This window comes from Schistocerca gregaria, chromosome 1 (assembly GCF_023897955.1).
Source record: "Schistocerca gregaria isolate iqSchGreg1 chromosome 1, iqSchGreg1.2, whole genome shotgun sequence".
In the NCBI taxonomy this organism is placed as follows: Eukaryota; Metazoa; Arthropoda; class Insecta; order Orthoptera; family Acrididae; genus Schistocerca; species Schistocerca gregaria.
The window spans coordinates 495332330-495360197 of NC_064920.1; the positions used below are offsets into that span (position 1 = coordinate 495332330).

General features: G+C 40.0%; 1 protein-coding gene across 1 annotated transcript in view; it reads left to right on the top strand.

The window, feature by feature from the left end:
- The window catches only part of LOC126353908 (uncharacterized), a 560381-nt gene extending 534628 nt beyond the window's left edge, over positions 1–25753 (top strand). Inside the window, exon 6 of the mRNA XM_050003141.1 lies at positions 18544–25753. Within this exon, the coding sequence (XP_049859098.1) occupies positions 18544–18731 (188 nt within the window). The 3' untranslated portion in view covers positions 18732–25753. The remainder of the gene's footprint in view (positions 1–18543) is intronic.
- The last annotated feature ends 2115 nt before the right edge of the window (positions 25754–27868 follow it).

Genomic DNA, 27868 nt, shown 5'->3' on the forward strand with positions numbered 1-27868 from the left:
ACTAATACCGTGAAACACTCCCTGTAGCCATGATATAGCAAGGAAGAGATTGCACAAATTTATTCATATGTGTCATACCGAGCTGAAGCCACTGATTAGGTAGCCTGCAGTTACCAGTTTGAAAGAATTCTGATTTAACACGCTGTTCCGAGAATTCAGAGACATTTTCTGTGGGATAAAGCTCTAATGTTGTAAAGGGCAAACCGAGGTGCGTGAGTGTTTCTCAAACTAAGAACAAGGTATGTGCAGCCCTGCTAACACAACTATTGTCGTATTAGAAGAGGGATTAAATGACTCAATGGACTATCGGTACATTCACCACCTTGAATCATTTGAAAATTGCCATACTCTGAACTCGTCGGAACACACTATACGAAGTTCAGTTTCTGTGTTGTTTGACCCACTGAAGACGTTCAAATATGTGCCTTTTTCCAGGTACCCGACTCGAAATATTAACTACTTGCAGTATTCATAGCGAGGTGTAAATGCATTTTCCGACAGCAGAACTTACCGTTGGGTTTGGAACCTATTGTCCTTATCATGGCGCGACAATCGTCCTGTGATACTTCGATTAGGATCTACTTATGACTATTTCTCATACGTCGCTACAAGACTGTGAGAGTGGTACAGCATTTCTTGTGAACTTGTTGGACACTCTGCGTGGATACACCAACAAATAGGTTAACTTCATTCAATGGCACCGCCAAAATCGGCAGTTCCTTCCTGCCAAGTTAACACGTCTCCTCGTCGGCCTGTCTTCCTACTCTGATTCCATTCAATCGAGAGGCACACATACGCCACTTGATTGCCATGATTTGCACCAGCAGTTGTGGGTCACAGGATCGTTTCGTGCCAGGTCGACATTTTCCGTACCCCAAAGAGACCTTGGTGTCTTCCTTAAGAAGGTCAGTAGTATTTTGTGTGGTGAATTTATGATGAATACTAAGTAGGTCTAACGCATTGATGATAGTTACTTGTTAAAAAAAAGATTTATTGTCTGGCACAATAAAAACGTTGTCATGCAGTTCAACCTAAGCCTATATGCCTCTGGGATTGCTAGAGCTAGCGAAAGTTTCATTAGCTTTCCCTCAGTATGTCTAATCTAAAGTTCTATGACAAAATATTATTTGAATCTGAAAAATGTAATATTGTTGTCTTGAGCTGCTGGTAATATTCTGTGTTTACAAAACCAGTTTCGGTCGACTAGGTGAAGTACAAAATAACTATCGTCGTATGATGAAACCATGGATTAGACACTATTATCATCTCATAATAGGAATTACATGGCCAGTGTAAAAATATTGTGCAATGTAGTGTAGTCGCTCATGTTCTAGCTGTAATCAGCGTTGACGCTGTGAACAGATTCGTACCACATAGAGCCGACTCCACAGCATATGACCCTAGCAATAGTCAGTCGACCGAAACTGGTTGTGTAAATAAAGTAATTTACCAGCACCTCAAGGCGATAATACGACATTTTTCTCAGTTCTTGAAAACTGTTTGAATCATTCGACGTGTACAGACAAAGAACGTACAAGCATTTAAAACAATGCATATCACAATATACAAATTCTGTTGTGTGAGGAAACAGACTAATTTGAATTCCTCTAAGAACCAAGCTAGTCAGGTTGCGAACTCTACCCTGTAAAAGGAGCTGTGAGGTCTCAGCAAAAATTCAGCGCCACATCGATCTGCGCACTCATTAATTTAGCTTCAAGAAGTCGCGGATCTGCGCTACGAGTCGTCGGAATGAGAGTGTTACGACTGCTAGGATCCGGTAAATGACAGAATTAATTTCCGAGTGCTTTCGAAGTATTCAGGAGTGAGCGATTTTAATATTTACACAATTTTTGCTTACCAAAACTTCAAAAGATGTTAATTAGTGCGCCAAAGGAGCTGCTCCCGTTTCCATGTTATGATTAACAGCTTGTGCTCGTAACCTACAAAGTAAAGGTAAAAACAAATAGTGTGTAGAGTCTGGCACCGCCGCGGTGAACCTCGTGAACAAAAATCCTGCAGGAACAGGCCACTCGTTCCACGGAGCTAATTAAGTCAATAAAGATTCGAGAAGAACATTTCATGTAATTAAAAAACCCTGTGCAAACGAGCTGAACCATTTTCAACGTGAAAGCAGAAGCGAGATTCAGAGGAAACTAGGTGACGTTTCGTCCTATATTACGTGAAATGTAGGATTTCATCTGATAGCGAAATTAAGACGCAGAAGTCAGAGATTGTATCGCAAGTATAATTTGTAATATGTCTTGTTTCAGAACCTCTTCCCCAATTCACCCATTAATTTTACCAATAATAATAATAACGCATAAAGCTTCCCGCTCATGTGTAATACAACTTTTTGTTTTATTTACAATACCATTGTTTCAAAACTCTGTACCTGTGTGTTTCTATTAAGTGCTTGACGTATTTAAAATAGGTCGTTGGAGCATCTTACTTTCAGGTTCAAAAATGGCTCTGAGCACTATGGGACTTAACATCTCAAGTCATCAGTCCCCTAAAACTTAGAATTTCTTAAACCTAACTAACCTAAGGACATCACACACATCCATGCCCGAGGCAGGACTCGAACCTGCGACCGTAGCGGTCGCGTGGTTTCGGACTGAAGCGCCTAGAGCCGCTTGGCCACCGCGGCCGGCTTACTTTCAGGTGTTTGAGAAGCCAATTCCCCAATCATTAGTGAGGTCAGACAGTTTACAGTTGAAACTCGGCCGCAGTCTTGCTGCAGGACCGATCTTCGGGAGACTGAAAACAGTATGTATACAATGATAGGTCCCGGTGTCCGTATCGGAATTTCTCTTACATCGAAGTAAACAAAAAATTTCAGTCATTAAGTTATAAGATGCATGCAGCTCATTCTACATCAGAAGTAAATTTATTACTACGCTATGTGTATGAGATCTTATCTCATATCCATGCAAAAATATAACAAATGGCTCTGAGCACTATGGGACTTGAACATCTATGGTCATCAGTCCCCTAGAACTTAGAACTACTTAAACCTAAGTAACCTAAGGACAACACACAACACCCAGCCATCACGAGGCAGAGAAAGTCCCTGCCCCGCCGGGAATCGAAACCGGGAACCCGGGCGCGGGAAGCGAGAACGCTACCGCACGATCACGAGATACGGGTAAATATAACAGATGTAGAAATTGAAGGAATGCTCGATGTATGGTAGAACATTTCGTCCGTGGTTTTGCCAACCATCAAGCTGCGTAGTATCTAAAAGAAACTATACAAAAAAGAAGAAAAAGGAATGTAGCTTTGGTTCGACCGACCTGTGACTCAAATCATCCACCGTGTTTCTGTAGTGTCCTGCGCTCGGCAGCAAAGAACCAAAGATCAAGTTTGAACACACTTTATGTAACTAAAAGGCCTTTTTGGTCTGCACTAATTTCCAAACTCAAGAACATCAAGAAACACAATAATTCTTGTGGTGGCTAAAGCCAGATAAAAGTTACAAGACAATGACAAGAAATTACGCTGGGCATCTACAAAGTGGCGTTACGCGCAACAAGTTAGAAACTTCTATAGAAAACTATGGAGAGCGTGTACTGGGCTCCAGCCAGCGTAGGTATTGGCCAGAACTGTCCTAGCTGTACGTACACACTGCTGGTCTGATTGTGCTGACGCGCTTTAACACCGATTCTGCGGAGTGCTACATTTAGTCACATTAGTTCTAATTGTTGGATGTCTGTCACATGGATTTTCACGATGTAGTGACGTGTTTGTGCAGAAAATCTGTTGATATTTAAATTCACTGGCGATGTTTTGATATGAGCTCTTGAAGGGTGGTCGGCAGCCCAACTTGCTTACCTGTTGTGCGGGTCCTCTAACTTATCAGGTCTGCTATGAGAGGTCAACTGTCTCTGTCACTGGTAAAGCTGCAACTAGCAGGGCAACATCTAGAATTCACGATAACTTCCAGTGTCCCTTTCTATTTTTGGTATTTTTCAAAAGTTACTTTGTTGTGATTCAAAAGATGTTTGTTTCTCCTCGACATCCCCATGTACAAGTTAAACAGCATAAAAACATTCAATTTTTAATATATCGACTTTCATTATTATCAGTGTCTTTCAATGCTCTACTTAGAGTTACAAAAATATCTTGACTGCTACATATTGGCGCAAAAATGTCGTGGAAGTAAAATTACGCGAAACTGGTTTAGCTTGTTAGTTCATTTTTATCAGAATATTTGGTCTCAGTCCTGTTTTTTATAATATTCTGATCCTGATGACAAAGGGTTATTCTCCTAAATCCGGAATGGGGTGATGCGTTCTTGAAAGACGTACCTTTCTGTATAAAATAGTTTTTCATTGTATAATTAAGGATACGATCAGAGCTACACCTCTGTTTCCATGTACTTTCCCGTCTGCGCCCTGTGCATCTTCAGCATACCTGCTCCATTTTGCACTGCACTAGGTGTGTAAGTTGTCGATCTTACCGAAGGACGTGAGAGAGTGGTGAGACGCTGGATTTGTATTTGAGTAGACGGTGCTTTAAATATCTGTCGGAACACCCAGATTTACGTTATCTGTGATTTTCCAAAATCACATAAGGTGAATAATCGGATGGTTCCTTTGAAAAAGCTCAGGCGATTTCCTTCTCCAACCTTCCACAATCCGAACTTGTGATCTGTCTCTAATAACTTCGTTATCGACGAGACGTCCGTTTCGACATAGTATTGACAACCAGATAGTTATAGCATTTAACCTCGTTTATTTCCATAATAGTGAAAACGACAGTTTCCTTAAAATTATCATGAATTGGTTTATAGTTTTCTACGTTCTGTCTGTCATCAGACCATATAAAAGTCTAAAGACGGAGCCGAAGCTATGTTAGCGTAAAAATGAGCATGTTGTATGTTACAAGACCATTACCTTTCATGATATATATACAGCCAACCTCCCTCATGAACCAAGACCTTGTCATTGGTGGAGAGGATTGCGTGCCTCAGCGATACATATTGATGTACCATATCTGCAACCACAATGGAAGGGTATCTTAAGGGACCAGTCAAACATGTGTTTGCCGAAAGGAGGCAGCAGCTTTTGCAGTAGTTACAGGGGCAAAGTCAGGACGACTGTGTGCCACTACTGCAAATGACTGAAAGCAAGGGGAAACTTCAGCCATAACTGTTTCCGAGGGTATGCAGCTCTGCTGTATGTTTAACTGAAGATGGCATCCCCATGAGTGAAATATTCTGGGAGTAAAACAGCCCCCATTTCTCTGTACGGGCAGGGAATACTCAGCAGGATGTCTTTATCGGGAGAAATAAAATTGGCGGTCTACAGATCGGAGCGTTGAATGTCAGATTCTTTAATCGGGCAGGTAGGTCGAAAAATTTAAGAAGGCAAATGGCTAGCTTACAGTTAGATATAGTTGGAATTACTGAAGTTTAGTGGCAGGTGGAACAGGACTTCAAGTCAGGAAAATAGAGGTTATACGAACAAAATTAAACAGTAGTAATGCAGGAGTAGGTTTAATTACGATTTAAAAATGTAGGAACGCGGATAACCAAGTATGAACAGCTTAGTGAATGCATTATTGCAGCGAAGATAGACACGAAGCTCACACCCACCACAATAGCAAATTTTTCTATGCCATCTAGCTACACAGATGGTGAAGAGATTGAAGAAATGCTCAATGAGATAAAAGAAATTATTCAGATAGTTAAGGGAGACGAAAATTTAATAGTCTTGGGGGCCGAAATTCGATAGGAAGAAAAGGAAGAGAAGGAAAAATAATAGGTGAGTATTGACTAAGGGGGAATGAAAGATGAGGCCGAAAAGTAAAATTTCGCACTCAGCGTAATTTAAAGATAGCTAACACATGGTTTAAGAATCATCAAAGAAGATTATACACGTGGAAGAGAGCTGGAGACACCGGAATGTTTCAGATTTATTATATAATGTTAAGACGGAGATTTAGGTACCAGATTTTAAACTTTAAGACATTTCCAGCGGGAAAGGTGTACTCTACCACAATTTATTGGTTATGAATTGTATATAAAAACTGAAGAGACTGCTAAACGGCGGGAGTTTAAAGAGATGGGTTCTGGATAAACTGAAAGAATCAGAGGATGTAGAGAGTTTCCGACGGAGCATAAGGTAACGATTGACAAAAACAGAGGAAAAGAATACAGTATTAGAACAATGTGTAGATTTGAAGGTCGAAATATTGAAGGTACCAGAGGATCAAATAAGTAAAAAGACGAGGACTAGTAGAAATCCTTGGGTAGCACAAGAGATATTTCATTAAATTAACAAAAGCAGAAAATGTAAAAATGACGTAAGTTAAGCAGGAGAAAGAGAATACAAATGCCTCAAAAATGAGATTGACAAAAAGTGCAAAATGGTTAAGCAGGAATGGCTAGAGGACAAATCTGCGGATTTAGACGCATATATGTCTAGGAAAGGTAGATCCCGCCTACAGGAATATTAAAGAACCTTTAGAGATAAGAGAACCACCTATATGAATATCGAGGGCTCAGATGGAAAACCAGTCCTATGCAATGGTGGAAGGAGTATGCAGAGGGTCTATAAGTTACTAGGGAGATATACTTGAGGCAAATGTTATGGAAGTGAAAGATGAAAATGAGAAGGAAGATATGATGCTGCGTGACGTATTGACAGAGCACTGACAGACCTGAGCCGAAACAGGGCCCCGAGAATAGACCACATCCCGTTACAATTACTGGTAACCTTGAGAAGGCCAGCCATTACCCAACTCTTCCATTTGATGAGCAAGATATATAAACAAGAGAAATACCCTCAAAATATAATAGTTCCAATTCCAAGTAAGTGCCGCCAGGAGTGAAAATTACCGAAGTCACGGTTGCAAAATACTAACACGAATTCTTTATAGAAGAAAAGAATAGAAAAACTAGTAGCAGCGACCTCGGGGAAGTTCAATTTATTTTCTGGACAAATGTAGTAAATTTTGATGCAGCACTGACCCTACGGCTTCTCATAGAAGACATAGTAAGGAAACGCAAACGTAGGTTTAAAGCACTCGTAAACTTAAAGAAAGCTTTTGGCACTGTTCGGTGGAATACCGTCTTTCAAATTCTACAGGTGTCCGTGGTAAAATACAGGAAGCGGAAGGCGATTTACAATTTGTACAGAAACCAGATGACAGTTATAAGAGTCGATGGACACGAAAGGGAAGCGATGGTAGCGAAGTGGGTAAGACAGGGTTGTAGCCTATCCCCGATGTTATTCAATCTGTATTTGAGCAACCAGTAAAGGAAACACAATAAAAATTTGGTGTAGGAATTAAAATTCATGAAGAAGAAATAAAAACTGTGAGGTGTGCCACTCATATTTTAATTCTGTCAGAGACAGCAAAGGACCTGGAAGAGCAGTTCAACGGGATGGACAGTGTTTTGAAAGGAGGATATAAGATGAACATCAACAAAAGCTTAAGGAGATAGTAGAATGTAGTCGAATTAAATCGGGCGATGCTGAGGGAATTAGTTTAGGAAATGAGACACTTCACGTGGTAAATGAGGTTTGCTCTCTGGGCCGCAAAATAAGTGATGATGGTCAAAGTAGAGAGGATATAAAATACAGACTGGCAATGGAGAGAAAAGCATTTCGGAATAAGAGAAATTTGGTAACATCGAGTAGAGACTTAAGTGTCGGAAGTACACGCATTTGCATGGATTGTAGCCATATATGGAAGTGAAACAAGGACGATAAACGGTCTAAATAAGAAGAGAATAGAAGCTTTTGAAATGTGATGCTACAGAAGAATGCTGAAGATTATATGAGTAGATTACAAAACTAATTAGGAGATACTAAATAGAATAGTGAAGAAAAGAAATTTGTGGCACAAGTTTAGCAGAAGAATGGATCGGGTAGCAGGACACATTCTGAGACATCAAGAGACCACCAATGCAATATTGGAGGGAAACGTGGGGATAAATGTCGTAGAGGGAGACCAACAGATGAATAGAATACACTAAGCAGATTCAAAAGGATATAGTTTGCAGTAGTTACTCGGAGATATAGTTGCATGGAGAGTTGCTTCAAACAAGTCTTCAGACTGAAGCCCATAACAACTACAATGTAGGCAGTGTGTTTCAGCTGCCCCAACCGACGTCATTTTATGCAACCCCACGTGACAGATCATTTTTGTTGGTCATTTCGTTCTGGAGATGTAAGGCATATTGTAGAAATGTCACAGAATAACTGGTAAAGTGTACGAAGACATCTTAAACCTATTGTACAAATTTTGTTCATGAAATTAATTTAGTACATTAATGCAGCGCGTCATACAGTAATCGTTTCATCGGGTTATATGCCGGTATTATAAATTTGCTACTTCCGCACTCCTCATTTTGTTAGCTCTTCTTAATTTCATTGTTTCCGATCGTGGAGCACAACGTATAAGGTAACGTTTCTCAACCATTTACTAAAGGTTAAGTACTATAAACACAATAGACTTACAGTGACATCCAAAATCGTGTTACTACACTGCTAATTACACAGAGGTAGGTTGGGAATACTTGTATAAGTATGCAGAAGTAAGATACATCTTGGTCCAAAAATTCTGTGTGACTGATGTCCAGTCCTCATATGTATATTTGACGGTGTGATTTGTTAACAGTCGCCCAAAGCTCTGGAAGGGATCTTATATCGATTACATGACTGTCGCCAGATATAGTGCTTGTTGCATGAAACAACATCGGTATGAGCTGGATCACTCTATATAAATTACTTAGTAGGTGACGTCGTAGTTCAATGAGGCTTTTCGCAGACGATGCTATCGTATACAGAGATGCAGCAAAGCTAGGAAATGGTATCGAAATTCTGGAAGACTTGCAGATGATCAATGCTTTGTGCATTGACGCCAACATAAACATGTGTAATGTATTGCCTATGTATAGATAGATAAACAATTTATTAAATGAGTGCACTATTGCATAACCGTAACTGCAGCACGTATTTCCATAAAATATCCAGGAGTATGGGTACGAAGGATTTGAAGTGGTTATGACCCCATGAGCTCAGATGGGAACCCAGTTCTAATCAAAGAAGGGAAAGCAGAAAGGTGGAAGGAGTATATAGAGGGTCTATACAAGGGCGATGTACTTCACGACAATATTATGGAAATGGAAGAGGATGTAGATGAAGATGAAATGGGAGATACGATACTGCCTGAAGAGTTTGACAGAGCACTGGAAGACCTGAGTCGAAACAAGGCCCCGGGAGTAGACAACATTCCATTGGAACTACTGACAGCCTCGGGAGAGCCAGTCCTGACAAAACTCTACCATCTGGTGAGCAAGATGTATGAGACAGGCGAAATACCCTCAAACATCAAGAAGAATATAATAATTCCAATCCCATAGAAAGCAGGTGATGACAGATGTGAAAATTACCGAACTATCAGTTTAATAAGTCACAGCTGCAAAATACTAACTCGAATTCTTTACAGACGAATGGAAAAACTAGTAGAAGCCGACCTTGGGGAAGATCAGTTTGGATTCCGTAGAAATGTTGGAACACGTGAGGCAATACTGACCTTACGACTTATCTTAGAAGCTAGAGTAAGAAAGGGCAAACCTACGTTTCTAGCATTTGTAGACGTAGAGAAAGCTTTTGACAATGTTGACTGGAATACTCTCTTTCAAATTCTGAAGGTGGCAGGGGTTAAATACAGGGAGCGAAAGGCTGTTTACAATTTGTACAGAAACCAGATGGCAGTTATAAGAGTCGAGGGACATGAAAGGGAAGCAGTGATTGCGAAGGGAGTGAGACAGAGTTGTAGCCTCTCCTCGATGTTATTCAATCTGTATATTGAGCAAGCAGTAAAGGAAACAAAAGAAAAATTCGGAGTAGGTATTAAAATCCATGGAGAAAAAATAAAAACTTTGAGGTTCGCCGATGACATTATAGTTCTGTCAAAGACAGCAAAGGACTTGGAAGAGCTGTTGAACGGAATGGACAGTGTCTTGAAAGGAGAGTATAAGATGAACATCAACAAAAGCAAAACGAGGATAATTGAATGTAGTCGAATTAAGTCGAGTGATGGTGAGGGAATTAGATTAGGAAATGAGACACTTAAAGTAGTAAGGGAGTTTTGCTATTTGGGGAGCAAAATAACTGATGATGGTCGAAGTAGAGAGGATATAAAATGTAGACTGGCAATGGCAAGGAAAGAGTTCCTGAAGAAGAGAAATTTGTTAACATCGAGTATAGATTTATATATCCGGAAGTCGTTTCTGAAAGTATTTGTATGGAGTGTAGCCATGTATGGAAATGAAACATGGATGATAACTAGTTTGGACAAGAAGAGAATAGAAGCTTTCGAAATGTGGTGCTACAGAAGAATGCTGAAGATTAGCTGGGTACGTCACATAACTAATGAGGAGGTGTTGAATAGGATTGGGGAGAATAGAAGTTTGTGGCACAACTTGACCAGAAGAAGGGATCGGTTTGTAGGACATGTTCTGAGGGATCAAGGGATCACCAATTTAGTATTGGAGGGCAGCGTGGAGGGTAAAAATCGTTGAGGGAGACCTAGAGATGAATACACTAAGCAGATTCAGAAGGATGTAGGTTGCAGCAGGTACTGGGAGATGAAGAAGCTTGCACAGGATAGAGTAGCATGGAGAGCTGCATCAAACCAGTCTCAGGACTGAAGACCACAACAATTAAATCGTCTGCGAGTAAGACAGATACCAGACTGAGATTAATTAAAAGAATCATCGGAAAATTTCGTCCGTCAGCACAGGAAGTAGCTTACAAAAGATTGGTTAGACCAGTAGCTGAATATCACTTGTCTGTCTGGTATCCGTACCACATAGGGTTGATAGAGGAAACGGAGAAGATCCTAGAAAGACTATCACGTATCGCTAAAGGTTCATTTAATAAGCCCGAAAGCGTCTCGGAAATGCTCTCCAGGGGCGCATTTTGCAAGAGAAGTTCTCTGCATTACCGTGTACGTCTCTCTCAGAGTCAGCCAATACATTGTTTACACCTACGTATATCTCATGAAACAACCAAGAAGTTATAATCATAGAGATTCGAGTCCACACAGAGGCTTACCAGCAAACATTCTTCCATTAATCATTGGTTTACAAAGCACCTTCCACCACACACCGGAAGTTGAATTCCAGAGCTGAGATGTAGCTGGAAATGCAGAAGCAAAATAACGGAAACCTTTTCGAGTCAACCAACTAGAAATTCGCATCAGTCAATAGAGAGGATACACGAACAAGTCGTATTTCGATTTGTAGGCAGAGAGTTGAACGATCTTCTAAAGTTTGAGGCCACTAGCTTAGCACCAAGCCTTCTCATTTGCTTACAATTAGTCACTTTTGCATGGCAAGACACTATTCACAATCGTAAAGGAACGTGTCAGTCCCTTTGGAGCCCTGTGAATGGTGTGATATTAGACGGTCTTGTGACGCAATCTGTGACACTAATTTGTATGTGACAATCCATTGCATTGAACCAGAGCGGTGCGAAAGGTTACCGAAACGTGAAAGAATAGCATAGAGGAATTGTCGAGTTTGCGCGTGCTCCTAACCGCACAGTGAATTAAGCTTATTGGTTTGTTGGAGTTTCAAACTTTACTACAAAGAATGGAGTACCACTAGAGTGTCCGGAGATACGTTAAAAATATCAATTGCGGACACCAGAGATTTGCGGACACAGCAACTCTTTTCTGTACTTTCCTCTGCCTCTCGGTCGCTGTGCTTTGCCTCCGAGACCGCCCATCAAGTGCTGTGTTGAACGTCTGAATGCCGCTCTGGTCGAAACTCAGGTCGCTACGCTTACTTCACCTGATGAAATTGGTTGGTCTTATCGCGGTTCACTAGCGCTTGACCATTAAGACGTGAGATTTGGTCCAGCGAAACTGATGATCGCAAACCTCTGGTTAGGAAACACTTTCGAATTTCGTAAACGCAGCATAGACCTTATTGCATGTAAGCCACTGAAAACTGTCTTTACGGCTGCGGATTTTAATTTAACATTAAAAGTGCAATTGTTGTTGGCATTTTATTCAAAAATTACAAAGAAATCTTCGCAAATCTGTCCAAATCTGTCCAAATCTGTCCAAATGAACTTGCTAGTGAAAGTCACAAGAACTTCAAACAACTTTGGACCTGTTATAGTCAAATAGTGGATATGCGATCTCTCTTTATTGGAAGTTGTGGATTCAGAAAAATCTTTTATTAGTCAAGATGGCAAGTATAATTTCTTAGTAATGACTAGTTTTGGTTAAATTAATTAGCCATCTTTAGATCACAAATTTGATTTGCCTAGTGTATATCACCAATTGGCGGGTGCCAAGGAAAACGATAAAAGCAAACATTCTCCACGTGTACATAGTGAGAATATGACTGGTACGTTATTTCATTCTAAAGACGCAGCGTTAAGACAAATGTATAATGCTGACTCCGAAAGTCTCGTCCACTGGAGTCAAGATTATACATTTGTTTTGATGCTACGTCTTTAGGGTAACATATAGTGTAAGTCATATTCTCACTGCCTAAACGTGGAGACTGTTTGTTTCTGTTATTATACGTGGCACACAATGATCTCTTAAACTTGGGTTGTGTAATAGGCAATGTAGCTGAATATTACACTAGCCAGATTTTTTCAAATCTCCCAACCGCTATCGGGGCAAAATGTTCCGTATATAGTCGATAGGCCTGAGTCGAAACGAGGCCCCGGGAGTAGACAACATACCGTTAGAACTACTGACGACCTTGGGAGAGCCAGTCATGACAAAACTCTACCATCTGGTGAGCAAGATGTGAGACAGGCGAAATACCCTCAGACTTCATGAAGAATATAATAATTCCAATCACAAAGTAAGCAGGTGCTGACAGATGTGAAAATTACCGAACTGTCAGTTTAATAAGTCACGGATGCAAAATACTAACGCGAAGTCTTTACAGACGAATGTAAAAACTGGTAGATGCGGACATCGGGGAGGATAAGTTTGGATTCCGTAGAAATGTTGGAACACGTGAGGCATACTGACCTTACGACTTATCTTAGAAGAAAGATTAAGAAAAGAGAAACCTACGTTTCTAGCATTTGTAGACTTAGAGAGAGCTTTTGACAATGTTGACTGGAATACTCCCTTTCAAATTCTCAAGGTGGCAGGGTTTAAAAGTACAGGGAGCGAAAGGCTATTTACAATTTGTACAGAAACCAGATGGCAGTCATAAGAGTCGAGGGGCATGAAAGGGAAGCAGTGGTTGGGAAAGGAGTGAGACAGGGTTGTAGCCTCTCCCCGATTTTATTCAATCTGTATATTGAGCAAGCAGTAGAGAAAACAAAATAAAAATGCGGAGTAGGTATTAAAATTCATGGAGAAGAAGTAAAAACTATGAGGTTCGCCGATGACATTGTAATTCTGTCAGAGACAGCAAAGGACCTGGAAGAGCAGTTGAACGGAATGGACAGTGACTTGAAAGGGGGATATAAGATGAACATCAACAAAAGCAAATCGAGGATAATGGAATGTAGTCAAATTAAATGGGGTGATGCTGAGGGAATTTGATTAGGAAATGAGACACTTAAAGTTCTAAAGGAGTTTTGCTATTTAGAAAGTAAAATAACTGATGATGGCCGAAGTAGAGAGGATATAAAATGTAGACTGGCAATGGCAAGGAAAGAGTTTCTGAAGAAGAGAAATTTGTTAACATCGTGTATAGATTTATATATCCGGAAGTCGTTTCTGAAAGTATTTGTATGGAGTGTAGCCATGTATGGAAATGAAACATAGACGATAACTGGTTTGGACAAGAAGAGAATAGAAACTTTCGAAATGTGGTGTTACAGAAGAATGCTGAAGATAAGGTGGATAGATCATGTAACTAATGAGGAGGTATTGAATAGGATTGGGGAGAATAGAAGTTTGTGGCACAACTTGACTAGAAGAAGGGGTCGGTTGGTAGGATATGTTTTGAGGCATCAAGGGATCACAAATTTACCATTGGAGGGCAGCGTGGAGAGTAAAAATCGTAGAGGGAGACCAAGAGATGAATACACTAAGCAGATTCAGAAGGATGTAGGTTGCAGTAGGTACTGGGAGATGAAGAAGCTTATACAGGATAGAGTAGCATGGAGAGCTGCATCAAACCAGTCTCAGGACTGAAGACCACAACAACAACATAGTCGATAGGCTTACAGCTTGTTCTTGACCTTTTTTACTGCAGGGGGTGAGTTTTTCTGCAGCAAATAATCGCTCTAATGGTCTGTTATTCTTTTTATAGTAAACATGGACTACTGTTCTACTTGTTGTCCAAGTCGACTCAAATATACAAATGCTTGAAAACTGTCAGTAAGTAAATCTTGTGCTTTAGTGGGCAATGCATCCAATTAAAAATGATTTAATTAGAAAGTGATACATTTAACAAATACGTAAATGCTTGAAAACTGTTAATAAGGAAATCTTGTGCTTTAGTGGGCAATGCATCCAATTAAAAATGATTTAATTATAAAGTGATACATTTAACAAATAAGCAAGAACATGTAATATAGGATTAATATGGCACCCTGTCTAATAGAGATCCACACGTTGACGTTGTGTAAATGAAAACATCACAGCCTGCGTTAGTAAACATATAAAGCTTCGTTTTTTGTAGACTATGCTTTGCAATCCACACAGACGAAGCAAACTGTAACAAAAATTTTCTTGTAATTTGGGCCTGGTTTCTGTGTAATCTTTGCCAAGTCTCACTGTGAGTTTCAAAGAGAAATCTCACCTACTTATTGTGATCTTTGTTGCATTCCTGTAGACTATTAAAGATTTGATGCCTGATAAATCTAGAATGTTACAAAAATATGAGGTTCACATCTTCCCCCAGCTTTCACTGAATACTTGCGAGCCATATGGTCAACATCATTTACTATGTACGTAGTTTCATTGTAACAGGTCACTGCCAGGTTTTGAATAAGTGTCACTTTCAGTTTGTATACCGGATACAAGGAGCTGAGAATAATTACAATCAAACCTGGTTTTCCTTGATACAACTGAAGTAATATTGTTGTTTTTGAAAGCTACACTTTTGCGCACGTTCTGGCGACCTTTCTTCATACACTCAGGCACTTCCCTTCCAGTTTTGTTGATTGCAACAAGCAGGCTTTACGGAGTTGCTTTTAGATATCGCGCTAGGGAAACCGAGTTGATGACACAGCCATACGTAAAATGTCTTCATTTATTTGGGTACGGGCGTACAAGTTTGTCCACTACAAAGACAATGAGCAGTTCACTATCGGGACAGGTCTCATCCATACCAAGACATGAGATCTTTCTGTACAGTCATCCAGTGATTCTGATCATACTTCGGAGGTTTTTAAGTCGCGAATGACTTAACCGATACCTTCATTTCGACGAGAGCGATTGCTCATCATCACGAATATATGGACGTGGAATGTAGACTTTTTGACAGTTTGCCATGACCCTTTTGCATATGCCTCAAACAAGAGACAGATTATCCTTTTTTAGTCACTTCCGCTGTATAAACCATAAATCAAACCTGAGATACATTATGACTTCCCTGAACCGATTATGTGACATCACAGAGTTGCAAAATTGTATTCTCCAATTTTATGACCAAAGAAGTTCCTCTTCTATTCCTTCTGATTCAACGGCATCCCTACCACACATAATAGCAAGAAGTGCATCAAACTGTTCTAACAATAACGCGAGTTTGTTTCAGAGCATCTGTGAATTTGTTTCAGAACAGGTTCATCAATACAACAACATCCGATCTCAGAAACTTTATACTTCTTCCCTTTTATATTACTGTGCACACATTGGCACTTCCCATAATCTTAATCGCTGTCCTCTGACTCGTCCGTGCTCCCTAGTGTGCTTGGTTTTGTATCACAATCAAAATCAGTCCAGTTACCGTCAATATATTCTCCTCCGGGATCAATTTCATAAGTATTATTTCTCACAGCAAACATCTGCCCATTCGTGCGACTGCTGTACTTCACAATGCCTGTTTGTTCATTTGTAGAAAGTTTTATACTGCACTTACTTCCATATCTTCACTGCAGCATCAGACACAATAAAGGATACCAATGTGTAGCAATCGGCAACGCCTACATTATTACATGGGACAAAAATAGTCCGTCGGTATTTCTAATGCTGAGTGAAACTTTGACTGGAAGCTCAGATAACAAAGTACTGTTACCTCGCACTAATATTTAAAACAAAAATTAGAGATGAATGCCGTACCTCACAATAATAATGTCACGTAGAAGAAGGTGTAATTAGATGAATGACGAACACTAACTTCACCTAACGAAGGTTTATTAAGCACTTGCACTTTCAAGAGCGCGGAGCGAATTGCCTCCGGCGAGAACACATACGGTAAATACAGGGTGGTCCATTGATAGTGACCGGGCCAAATATCTAACTAAATAAGCATCAAACGAAAAAACTACAAAAAACGAAACTCGTCTAGCTTGAAGGGGGAAACCAGATGGCCCTATGGTTGGCCCGCTAGATGGCTCTGCCATAGGTCAAACGGATATCAACTGCGTTTTTTTTAAACAGGAACCCCCATTTTTTATTACATTCCTTTAGTACGTAATGAAATATGAATGTTTTAGTTAGACCACTTTTTTCGCTTTGTGATAGATGGCGCTGTAATAGTCACAAACGTATAAGTACGTGGCATCACGTAACATTCCGCCAGTGCTTCGTGATACATTACCCGTGTTAAAATGGACCGGGCGTATGCTATGTATGCTGCTCGGTTAGTTACGTTATTTAAGGAAACAGGAAGTGTTCAGCCACATGTGAAACGTGAACCACGACCTGCAACAAATGATGGTGCCCAAATAGGTGTTTCAGCTGCTGTCGCGGCTAATCCGCACATCAGTAGCAGACAAATTGCGTTAGAACCAGGAATCTCAAAACAGTCGGTGTTGACAATGCTACATCAACATCGATTACACCCGTACCATAGTTCTATAAACCAGGAATTGCATGGCGACGACTTCGAACGTCGTGAACAGTTCTGCCACTGGGCACAAGAGAAATTACGGGACGGTGACAGATTTTTTGCACCCCCTCTATTTAGCGACGAAGCGTCATTCACCAACAGCGGTAACGTAAACTGACATAATATGCATTATTGGGCAACGGAAAATCCACGATGTCTGCGACAAGTGGAACATCAGCGACCTTGGCGGGTTAATGTATGGTGTGGCATTATGGGAGGAAGGGTAATTGGCCCTTATTTTATCCATGGGAATCTAAATGGTGCAATGTATGCTGATTTCCTACGTAATGTTCTACCGATGTTACAACAAGATGTTTCACTCCATGACAGAATGGCGACGTACTTTCAATATGATGGATGTACGGCACATAGCTCGCGTGCGATTGAAGCGGTATTGATTAGCATATTTCACGACAGGTGGATTGGGCGTCGAAGCACCATACCACGACCCACACGTTCACCGGGTCTGACATCCCCGCATTTCTTTCTGTGGGGAAAGTTGAAGCATATTTGCTATCGTGATCAACCGACAATGCCTGACAACAAGCGTCAGCGCTCTGTCAATGCATGAGATTACATTACGGAAGGCGAACTACTCGCTGTTGAGAGGAAAGTCATTACACGTATCGCCAAATACATTGAGGCTGACAAACATCATTTTGAGCATTTCTTGCATTAATGTGTTATTTACAGGTAATCACGCTGTAATAGCATGCATTCTCAAAAATGATAAGTGCGCAAAGGTACATGTATCACATTGGAAGAACCGAAATAAAGTGTTCAAACGTACCTACGTTCTATATTTTCATTTAAAAAACCTACTGTTACCAACCGTTGTTCTAAAATTGTGAGCCATGTGTTTGTGACTATTAAATGGGGGTTCCTATTTGAAAAAACGCAGTTGATATCCGTTTGACCTTTGGCAGCGCCATCTAGCGGGCCAACCATAGCGTCATGTGCTTTCCCCCTTCAAGGTAGACAAGTTTCGTTCCTTGTAATTTTTTTGTTTTCACGCTTATTTTGTGAGATATTTGGCCCTTTCACGACCAATGGACCGCCTTGTATAGAGTTACAGAACATTCCAGTACAATGATTCTTGAGATTTGTGGAAAGTTCTACAATGTGTTCGAACCGAAGACAGAAATTAAAATTTTAGTGGTCAGGTGAGTTTTTGAACTTCGACCCTGCAGACAACAGTCTAATATCATAACCACTGCACGTCTGCGCTTCGCGCACTATACCACTCACCTTCTTCCTTTACAATAGTTTAGGGTTAGCGCCGCGCGGAGTGTCCGCTTCGTTTGAAGCGCCATGTCACGGAATTGCGCGGACCCTCCTGCCAGAAGTTGGAGTCCTCCCTCGGGCTTTGGTGTGTGTGTTGTTATTAGCATGTTAGTTTAAGTAGTGTCAAGTCTACGGACCGATGGCCTCAGCAGTTTGGTCCCTCAGGAATTCACACACATTTGAACATTTATAGGATTTGCGTATGAACTGAGAAACAAACAACCGAGTCCAGCCTACCCGTTTGCTTGTTGCAGGAGAGCCGCTGTCCCCGCACGAGACGTACCTGGGCGGCAGCTACGAGGACGGTGACCTGCGGCAGAGAGCGGGGGCGGGGGCGACCCTGAGGGCGCGCTCCCGGCGGAGGCGAGGCCACCCCCGGGGCCGGCGGAGGCGGCGACCCTGGCTCCACGACGCACCACCTGCCGCCCACTGGCGCGACTGAGCCGACGGGCAGGGGCGGCTCTCGCTGGCGGAGCCGAAGACGGACAGAGTGGCCATGTGCACCCCTGTGTTAACACACCGTGCTGAGTACACTGAGAACAAGGCGGTACTGTGTGGTTGGCGTTAATACGTGAAGGTAACCAGTAAGAACCCAGACGTTATAAAAAACTACTAACATCGGCATGTTGACGGTAAGTCCCGGAGACTACGTGAAAAAGATTACTCCACAACACATTTCACAAGCAATCACTACAGACATTAACGCAATTGAGATGTAAATTCTTCTCTTGGTGTCGGAAGAATCCAACGGTGAACCGGCTCCATTTGGACAAGGTGCAGAACGTAAAACTGCTATTACTGCGTTGCACTCACCGCTTACTGGCGAGTTTGGAGTTTCATTTGACGTACTCCTCTAAGCACGTACATCTGCAAAAACAAAAATGAAGTAGCATTTTCGAGTGATATAACATTTGTCTTCACTTGTGAATACGTTAACGTAAGGTGTGTCTTACCCTAGTTCAGAGAAAGTTTTATTTTTCACTCTTTCTGTTTCTTTAAACACGTAAACCTTGTTCAGAGATTTATGGTTTATAACTTATTCGTGTAGCACCAGTCGAGGTATCGCGTTCTTCGTATGGTATTAAAGATTACAAAAAGTGTACTATCTATACAAGTTAAATTCTTTCGTTATATAGCTTCAATATGTTAAAGGATTCGGTCTCGCCATTAGGGGAGTCACACATTGTTACTGTCTCCTACTCGCCGTAACACCCCCTGCCCCTCTAATCGCGCCACAAATACCTTCAATTTTAGTAACGCCAGTAATAAAACAGTCAAAATTTCGTAATATGCTGGTTGTTTATAAAATCATTTTACAAACTTTTGGGCAGGTTCCTTACATCAAGAGAAGAAAGTATCAGAGCTATGAGCGTTTGTTCACCTTTCCTACAGTGAGACTCATGTCTTCTGCTGAAGTGCTCATAGTTTCTGAGGTATGCATTTTGAAGCTCATGTTGACTTGACACTATCTTCTTCTTTTTAGCCCACACTACCTCCTCCCAAAACATGTAAAGCAATGAACTGCACTAGAAGAAATGTGTTTCACAACATTGAAGATGAACAAGCGCTCAATTTATTTTTTTTAATGAACACACCACCGTCATAAATTATGACCAATTTTGAGATTGATGCCTGAAAATGGCATGAAGGCTGAATGAAACCTGAGTCGTAATGAAATTAACAACAATACAATCAAAATATGATTGTTAATTTAAAAATTATTGTATGGCTGTTTCTCAGCAACATCAAAATCTATTTAAGCGCTCAGTATTTCTTAAGGTGTGCATTTGAGAGCTCATATTTACTAGACACTATTTTTCTGGTTTTGGTGTAAGGAACCAGCTTCGAAGATTGTAAAAGAATTTTGGAAACACCCTGTTTATAACGGGTCAGGTATTTAAAATTGTTTTTGGAAATATATGGAAAACAACAAAGTGTATTAAAAAGAGGTTGCGATAAAAGCTTTCGTTTTGAAGGAGGACATCCAATGACACTAAACTCGAACTTCCTGCTCCACCCGCAGATGCTAGGGAGCAACTTAAAATCTTAAACAGGATCTCACTATTTTATTGCGGATTCGTATTTTCCGGCGAAAGAACCCTGACTTTCTTCTTTAACATTTTATCATTGCGTGGTAGATGGGCCTGTAGTAGACAAAAATTAAAACGGGATGAAAACCGTTGAGGAATGATGATGTCTCCAGAAATATACATCATATTAGGATAGCAGGAACTTAGAGAGACTGTTGTTCTAAAATATTTAATGAGAAACATGTTTTTGCAGCAAAGAACTTGATTCTACATATCATAATACATTACTTTCTCCGCATTGTTACTTTGTTTTTCAGATGATACTCACCTTAATCAGTAGGAATCCTCCACTGAAAAGCCGATTCAACTGACCACGATTCATCACAGAAAAATATCTACGAAATCAAATCGTCAGAGAGTACTAGAATTTGTTCCATCCAATTTCAAAAATTCAAATAGTTTTTACAGTCACATCCATGTACGAGTAGTTATCAGTGCTACGATAAGTGATTTGGATGGAATTTGTGTTCGCGAAATTCCTGAAATTTATTTGATATGCCGAGAGCTAATGTAGTTATTGCTGTAAATCTGGATTCCTGTTAAAGATTTTAGAATAACTGCCTTTCTATGCTCATGAGATCCTAACCTCAGGATACCGAGAGAGTTGTTAGCACACTGGACTCGCATTCGGGAGGACGACGGTTCAATCCCACGTCCGGTCATCCTGGGTTAGGTTATCCGTAATTTTCCTAAATCGCAAATGCCGGAATGGTTCCTTTGACAGGGCACGGCCGAATTCCTTCCCCATCTTTTCCGAATCCGATGGTACCGATGACCTCGTAGTTTCATCTCCTCCTCCAAATCAGCCCAACCATCCTAATCTGATGTGTATATCTTGAGATGATAGCATTTTTCGACGGTCTTAGCATATTTTAATTTTTTTCGATTAGAGCGCTCTATATCTTGCTGTGATAAAAATGTTAAGCTAAAAAGTTATGAATTTTTCCCGGGAAATCCAAATCCGAAGTAAACAACTGCGATTGTTTTTTCAGATTTCGAAATGGACATTCCTCCCGCCACTGGGTGGGGCAGGGAGACAAGCTTTTTGTCGTTGGATGTCTCCCTTCAAGACGAACAACCTTTATTACAACTGTTTTTCAATTGGATTCGTATTTTTCCAGATATTTCCAAAAGCAATTTCAAATGCCTCACCCTGTATAAGGGTGTTGAAGTGTAGATTGTGCTGAGGAATAACTGATAAAGAAAAATCGATACGCTGCCCCATTTCTGAGCTACGTGGTATTCAGTTTAGCCAATCAGGCCGTTTCGCCCGCAAATTCAACAGCCCGCGTGAGACGATGTCGCCAGAAGTGTTCTTCGTTTGATTTCCTAAAACCAAAAAAGAGAACGATACAGAAATTTGACATGGGACGGTAGTAAGGATCGAACACGTAACAAAGGCTGAGCTGTCTGGTCCGCTATCGCCTACTCTGTGGAAACAAAAAAAAATTGTTCAAATGGCTCTGAGCACTATGGGACTTAACATCTGAGGTCATCAGTCCCCTAGAACTTAGAACTACCTAAACCTAACTAACCTAAGGACCTCACACACATCCATGCCCGAGGCAGGATTCGAACCTACGACCGTAGCAGTCGTGCAGTTCCGGGCTGAAGCGCCTAGAAGCGCTCGGCCACCGCGGCCGGCTCTGTGGGGAAGACTGACACTAATTGTATCTCTAGGGCCACTTGGGTTTGCACTGCGCAGCGGCCTGATCGGCTAACTCCTATGTAATTAACTTGGAAACGGTGCGCCGTACCGAAATTTTTCTTAACAACTGTCTGAAAACCTCTGCAGTTTTTTTTTGACCGTCCTGTACATTTACATCAGCAACATGCGGACCCAGTACATCACTTTAGCATCATATCCAAAAAAATTCAAGTTCCGAGCAACACAACACTTCAAAAGCGTTCTTCCGAAATTTTGAGAAGAACGGGTGTCACGTAAGTAATTTAACAACTGTAATAGTAACGAACTCTCGCCGCTTTGACACTCTCATGATTTACTCAATGTAAAATTTGTTTTCAGTACTTCACTTAGCACTACAGCTGGACTATGATTATATGAGTATATAAATGAAGGGAATAGAGTTTATTTCAATAATTTTTTTCCCAGGTTTGGAAAGTCAGTCTTTGAGTTATATTTCTTTCTTAGCGGAGAGTGTTTTTCTTGCTATTATACGTCATTCAATATTCTGTCGTTTGTACGTTTTATTCGTGGACTTGGCAAAGATGTCGGGTTTTTTGGTGCTAGTAGGTACGGTCACCATAGCTATATGCGCCCTTACCTGACTGGAATTTTACGGGCAAAGTCGTAAGAAAATACGCGTGGGAAGACCCTCGCATAAACAACTGAAAAGCTACCTACATTAAATGTAATAAGGGATATAAAAATAGTGTTGAACACTATTATGGCAGGCCAAGTATTATTGAATGGATCACCAAGTCTCCGTGAACAAAGGCGTAAACGTTCTACCAAACGTCCAGTTATAGGACAACAGATACCCACTCCTTGGTCACGGAGCCATTCGAGAACGTCCCAACCCTTGGAAAATCCCTTTCCTCCCAGATGTTAATTCAACTTGCCGATAAGATGGAGATCGCCTGCTGCAAGATGTGGACAGTACGTCGGATCAGCAGCACCTACGTATGTTGTTCCGGCTGATGTCGAAACAGCATTTGCTTCATGTACCACCAGAGGTTCGAGGTGAATGTATGTGTAGATCAAACGTTTTGCCCACAAGACTCGTCCTGTCTCGCGTACTTTAATCTGCCGTTCCATTTCACCTCCACTCTGTGACGCACCTGTTAGCCGTACCATAGCATAATTGTGTCTGCAGGAAAGCTTGTACGTGTACTCTTTTTCTGACAATGAGCCATATTTATTGCGCAGTGATCTCTTTGTGAGACGACACGAGTACACTATTCTTTGAAGTCTTAACGTAGCTTGTTATTTATAAAGTTCCTTGCCGTTTTGGAAACTCTTAGTTTTAATGCGAACTTTAGTCTCCAAGAATCAGCTGTGAAATTTGAAAACAGGTATGTGCAAACATATAAACATTTTGCTGAAATTTGTTTCGAGAGGGATTATGAGGGCAATGGAACCCCCCCCCCCCCTAAATTCACAAACTGGATCCGCATCTACCTTCGTTATTCTGTGTAAAACAAACCAGACAAATGACCTCATGTAGATATCAAAATGTGCAAAATCGTTTCTCATAGCAATCAACTTATTCTCATTTGACTATCATTAAAAGCTGGATTTTTCAACTGCAGACTGCAAATGTCAGTGGGCTTGTGTAATGAGTAGTATAATACCGCGAAAAAATAAGACAACCTGTGTACAGTTATTGGCGTAAGCTTTGTACAGACATGTTTCAAACTCTTGGTACATGTTGTTTATCGCAGAGTGCCAATCTCTTGAACTTCCGGTAGTCCGAATATAAGAAAAGAAACATATCCATTTCAATCTCTTTAACATTTCGCGTGATGTCCACGATGAACCGATCAAGAATATTTCTGTTTCCAGTTTAGTCAAGATGAACTGGCATACAATGCTTGTGCTTTGACACACCTATCTCATTAATGAGATATAAATAGAAAAGCAGAACCTTTCAGGTAGTACAATAATAGATATTTTATTTTCAAATTTATGAATCCCAAGTCTATCCCATAAGTAATATTACTACAGAGATGCACAGTCTCAGGTAAGAATGTGGGACGTCATGTTTTAAATCCTTGTTAAGCTATAATTTAATAATCGCAAGTGTCAAAAGCCGTTTAATTTAAACATAAGTTTATTTTGTAACTGAGTACTGTACTCTGTCCCTATCTTGAAATGTTGATTAAATCAAAAATTAAATGGAATAACGACGGAGAGACAGAGTATAAACAGCAAACAATGGAAAAGACTCGCATCAAGTGTGTACACAAACCTGCGACGAATATTTTTAATCGTGTTATTTTTTCATAATGCAGGACGAAGTTAATCTCAATTTCCTTATGTTTGATGTGCCACTTGCTACCGGACTAATAAACAGAATTCTGTATACTTAAAAAATAAAAGAGTTTCGCGTTATTATCTTAATTAAAATCGGTTATTGGCCGTCTGTTTTTTCAAAAAAAGCAGTTACTCTCACATATCCGAACTGCATCTCTTGAAACCTTGACAAGCGCTCTTAGCGCTATTATGCTTATTAATTAACACGTTCCTAAAGAATTCCGTCATTTCCATGGTATCAGTGATAAACCATTTTCCGTTGTATTTCTTCTGAAAGTACAGGTATCTAATAGTTTGGTGACCAAAAAAACGAATGAAAGAAGAAGAATGAGCAATCTGAATATCGCTTCAATACCTACGTTTATGGTTGAATGAATTATCCTCAGGAATAATGTATTCTTCAAAGACATGATTTATATGAAAAGCATTAAGGAAATCAATAACAGCAAGCAAATGTAATTCACTCTGGAACTTTTTGTTACGCAACAGTAAATGTGCTGAAAGGTTACGTAGGTAATGTTGGATTTCCGTGGTACAATATTATTTCACATTCATTAGTTGAGTCGATACGTACGTATGGACATAGTTTTCTCTATTGTGTTAAATATATGTTGACCAGCGTGTGCAGTACATCTACTCTAAATACAACGAACAAATAAAATTTGTTGGCAGACTTAAACTAACCTCATTTCCACATTATAAAGGGACTGCTCACAATAAAGATAGTAATGATGGTTTAGACAGTTCTATGAATTTGTCATTTCAATTACTGTCTAATAGTAAACAGAACTTGGTTCTGTCGAAACTGAACATGTAGGTGAGGGTGTTACTGGACTGTCCATAATCGGCACGACAATCAGTTCATTTGCAGTGTGCAGCATGAACTGAAGATGGTTTCTTTTAACACGGGATTCAGTACTGGTTTCCTATGATATTGTTAAACATGTTTGTTTCTGTTTAGTGGATACGTGACAATTGGTCTCGCTTGTGGAATATGTGTCGACTGCTTTTAGTATTTAAACGGAAACTTATTACACCTGAGTGGACATTTGTATAAAACGAACTGTATTTACCAGTAACAGAACTTCTTTAACCTCCCCCATGGATTTCTGCAGTTGTGTAAAACTGCTACAACAGTGAGTGAAATGGTGAAAATTAAACATGACAAACCACGTCTCATACTGAATTCTACAATATCTACGATGTGAAATGGCTGTTATGTAAAGAGAGTAACTTGTATGAATTAATGTATAGTTATAGTTTAATACAGAGTTTTAGATATACTGATCAGTACTGCAGAAAGAATTGATGATATTTGTATGAACAGTAATCCTTTATGTAAAACGTATATTCTATTTGAAAATAAAAATACGAAGCTGAAAAGTAAAGCTCTTTATTTCCTGCCTTGTGTGATTTTAGATTTCTTCTATGTGTGGCTCTTATGACTTACGTTTTAGTTACGTCAGATTGTGTTTTCGATTTGTGATGCTGCACGAAACTGACTATGTGCATTGTTTTGTGGTGTGGCACAGTTATATATGTAAGGCTATGAAGAAATAAAAGCTGTTTAAAGAACACCGAGCAAGTTCAGATTGATGTGTAATCTGAACAGCATATAATGCAGGTGCTTAATTGATTTTCATCAGTGTAGAAACTAAGGAATTGTTAAAGAAAAATATGAAACTTTTTCAAAAGGATATTGTGCCATTCTGAGAATTACATCGATAAAAAAACTTAATAATTAGCTGCATTTCTGCTTGAATTATGAAAAAGAAAGTAGTATATATAGGGTAATGAAAAACAGTCTGATAAGGTTGTAAGAGTGTTGCAAGGAAGGTTGGCCTGAGAAATAATCATTAAGAAAAATTCGATACCTTCCACCATTTCCGAATTATTTGGCATTGAAGTTGGCTAACCTGGTCGTTGCACTGCAAATTCAAGCACTTACACGTGCTAAAATGTGGTAATGCGCTGGCATCTGTCAGTCTGTGAATTACCATTTGTACAAAAGTTCATTACCAGTTAAAATCTGTCTTCTTCGGAAGTGATGCATTCAAGCTACGTGAGCAAAAGCTACTTTTGTTGTGTTTCAAGGAACCAATCAGAAGGGCAAGTTGGACGACACTGTCTCTGGGAAGCTGCTTGAATTTGTGCACGCTACGATCCTATTGCCTAACTTCAAGGCTAAATAACTCGGAAATGGCACAATACTTCGATTTTTTAACAATTACTTCTCAGCACAATCAATCTTGAAACATCGTTACAAACTTTACAAAGTGCTGCTGACCACGCTTTATATAAAGAGTGATTCAGCTGGCTATACCAGTCGGTTTATGTAGCCTGCAAATCTTTTAAATACCACAAACAATAATATCATCTCTCGCTCGCTATATAGAAACTATTAGTCCAACAAGAAAAAAATGTTCAGGACTTATTTGTGGGAAATATAATGTAGTTAAACTTCGTACTGGATTTCATTTTCCCTAGAGGCTGTAGTTTTTGAATTATTCAAGTGATTTCAAACGTGTTTTTCTTTAATACTTTGAAAACAAAAGGCCTCTAGCTGAAACGTATCCTATTACATAATTTAACTACACTAAAATTGCTATACAAAAGCCCTTTTAGTTTTTTCTATATGCTTGGTGCATAGCTATCGAGAGAATATGAAAGCTCCACATGTGGTTTCTGGATGCGATGCAGACTGCATAACGCCCGTCGGTAGGAGCAGATGAATCAGACTGCATATTCCTTACAATATACAGCAACTGCTAATTAGTAAAAAGAAAGTATTTATTATACCCTCGCAAGAGAGTTTGGACGATAATCACATTTTTGTGATTCTAGGAGCCAGTCGATGTACAGAAATTAGGTGTAAATAAAAATATACCGAAAGATGCAATGTTTCATAGCGTACAGTCCTGTAACACTCTGCCACGGTGACTGCTATAAAAAGTCAGTTTTAACTTAGAAAAATATTAATAAAACGAAGTCTGCTTCTGCCATTCTGGATACTGCGACTGTAGTTGAAACAGTGGATGATTTGCTTGGAAACCTACAAATCCTGTCTTTTCAATGCTGGTACGTAATGAATTGCACTCAATCCTTCAAAGCTTGCAGGACACGTAAGTAGGTTAGTAATATCACTATCTTTTAATTATGAGCTTACATTTCTACGAATAAAAATCACACTATTTTCACCATAGACGAGCTCCACACGTTACAAAATATAAAGCACCTTTATATAACTACCATCTGATTATGCGCCTACAGTGACAGCTTAATATGTAACAAAATATTAAGTGCCTTTAAAAACCCACCATCTGAAGGTCAGACTGCCGCAAATGAAACGTTTGCCAATGGGCATATAAGTTTCACAATGTCAAAAGCGATTGCCTGCAGTTTCCATAGAAATTATCTGCTACGAAAGTGAACCTTTGTCTAAGATCAGAGCACAGTCATTCAGATCTACTACAGGGTGTTTTAAAATGATCA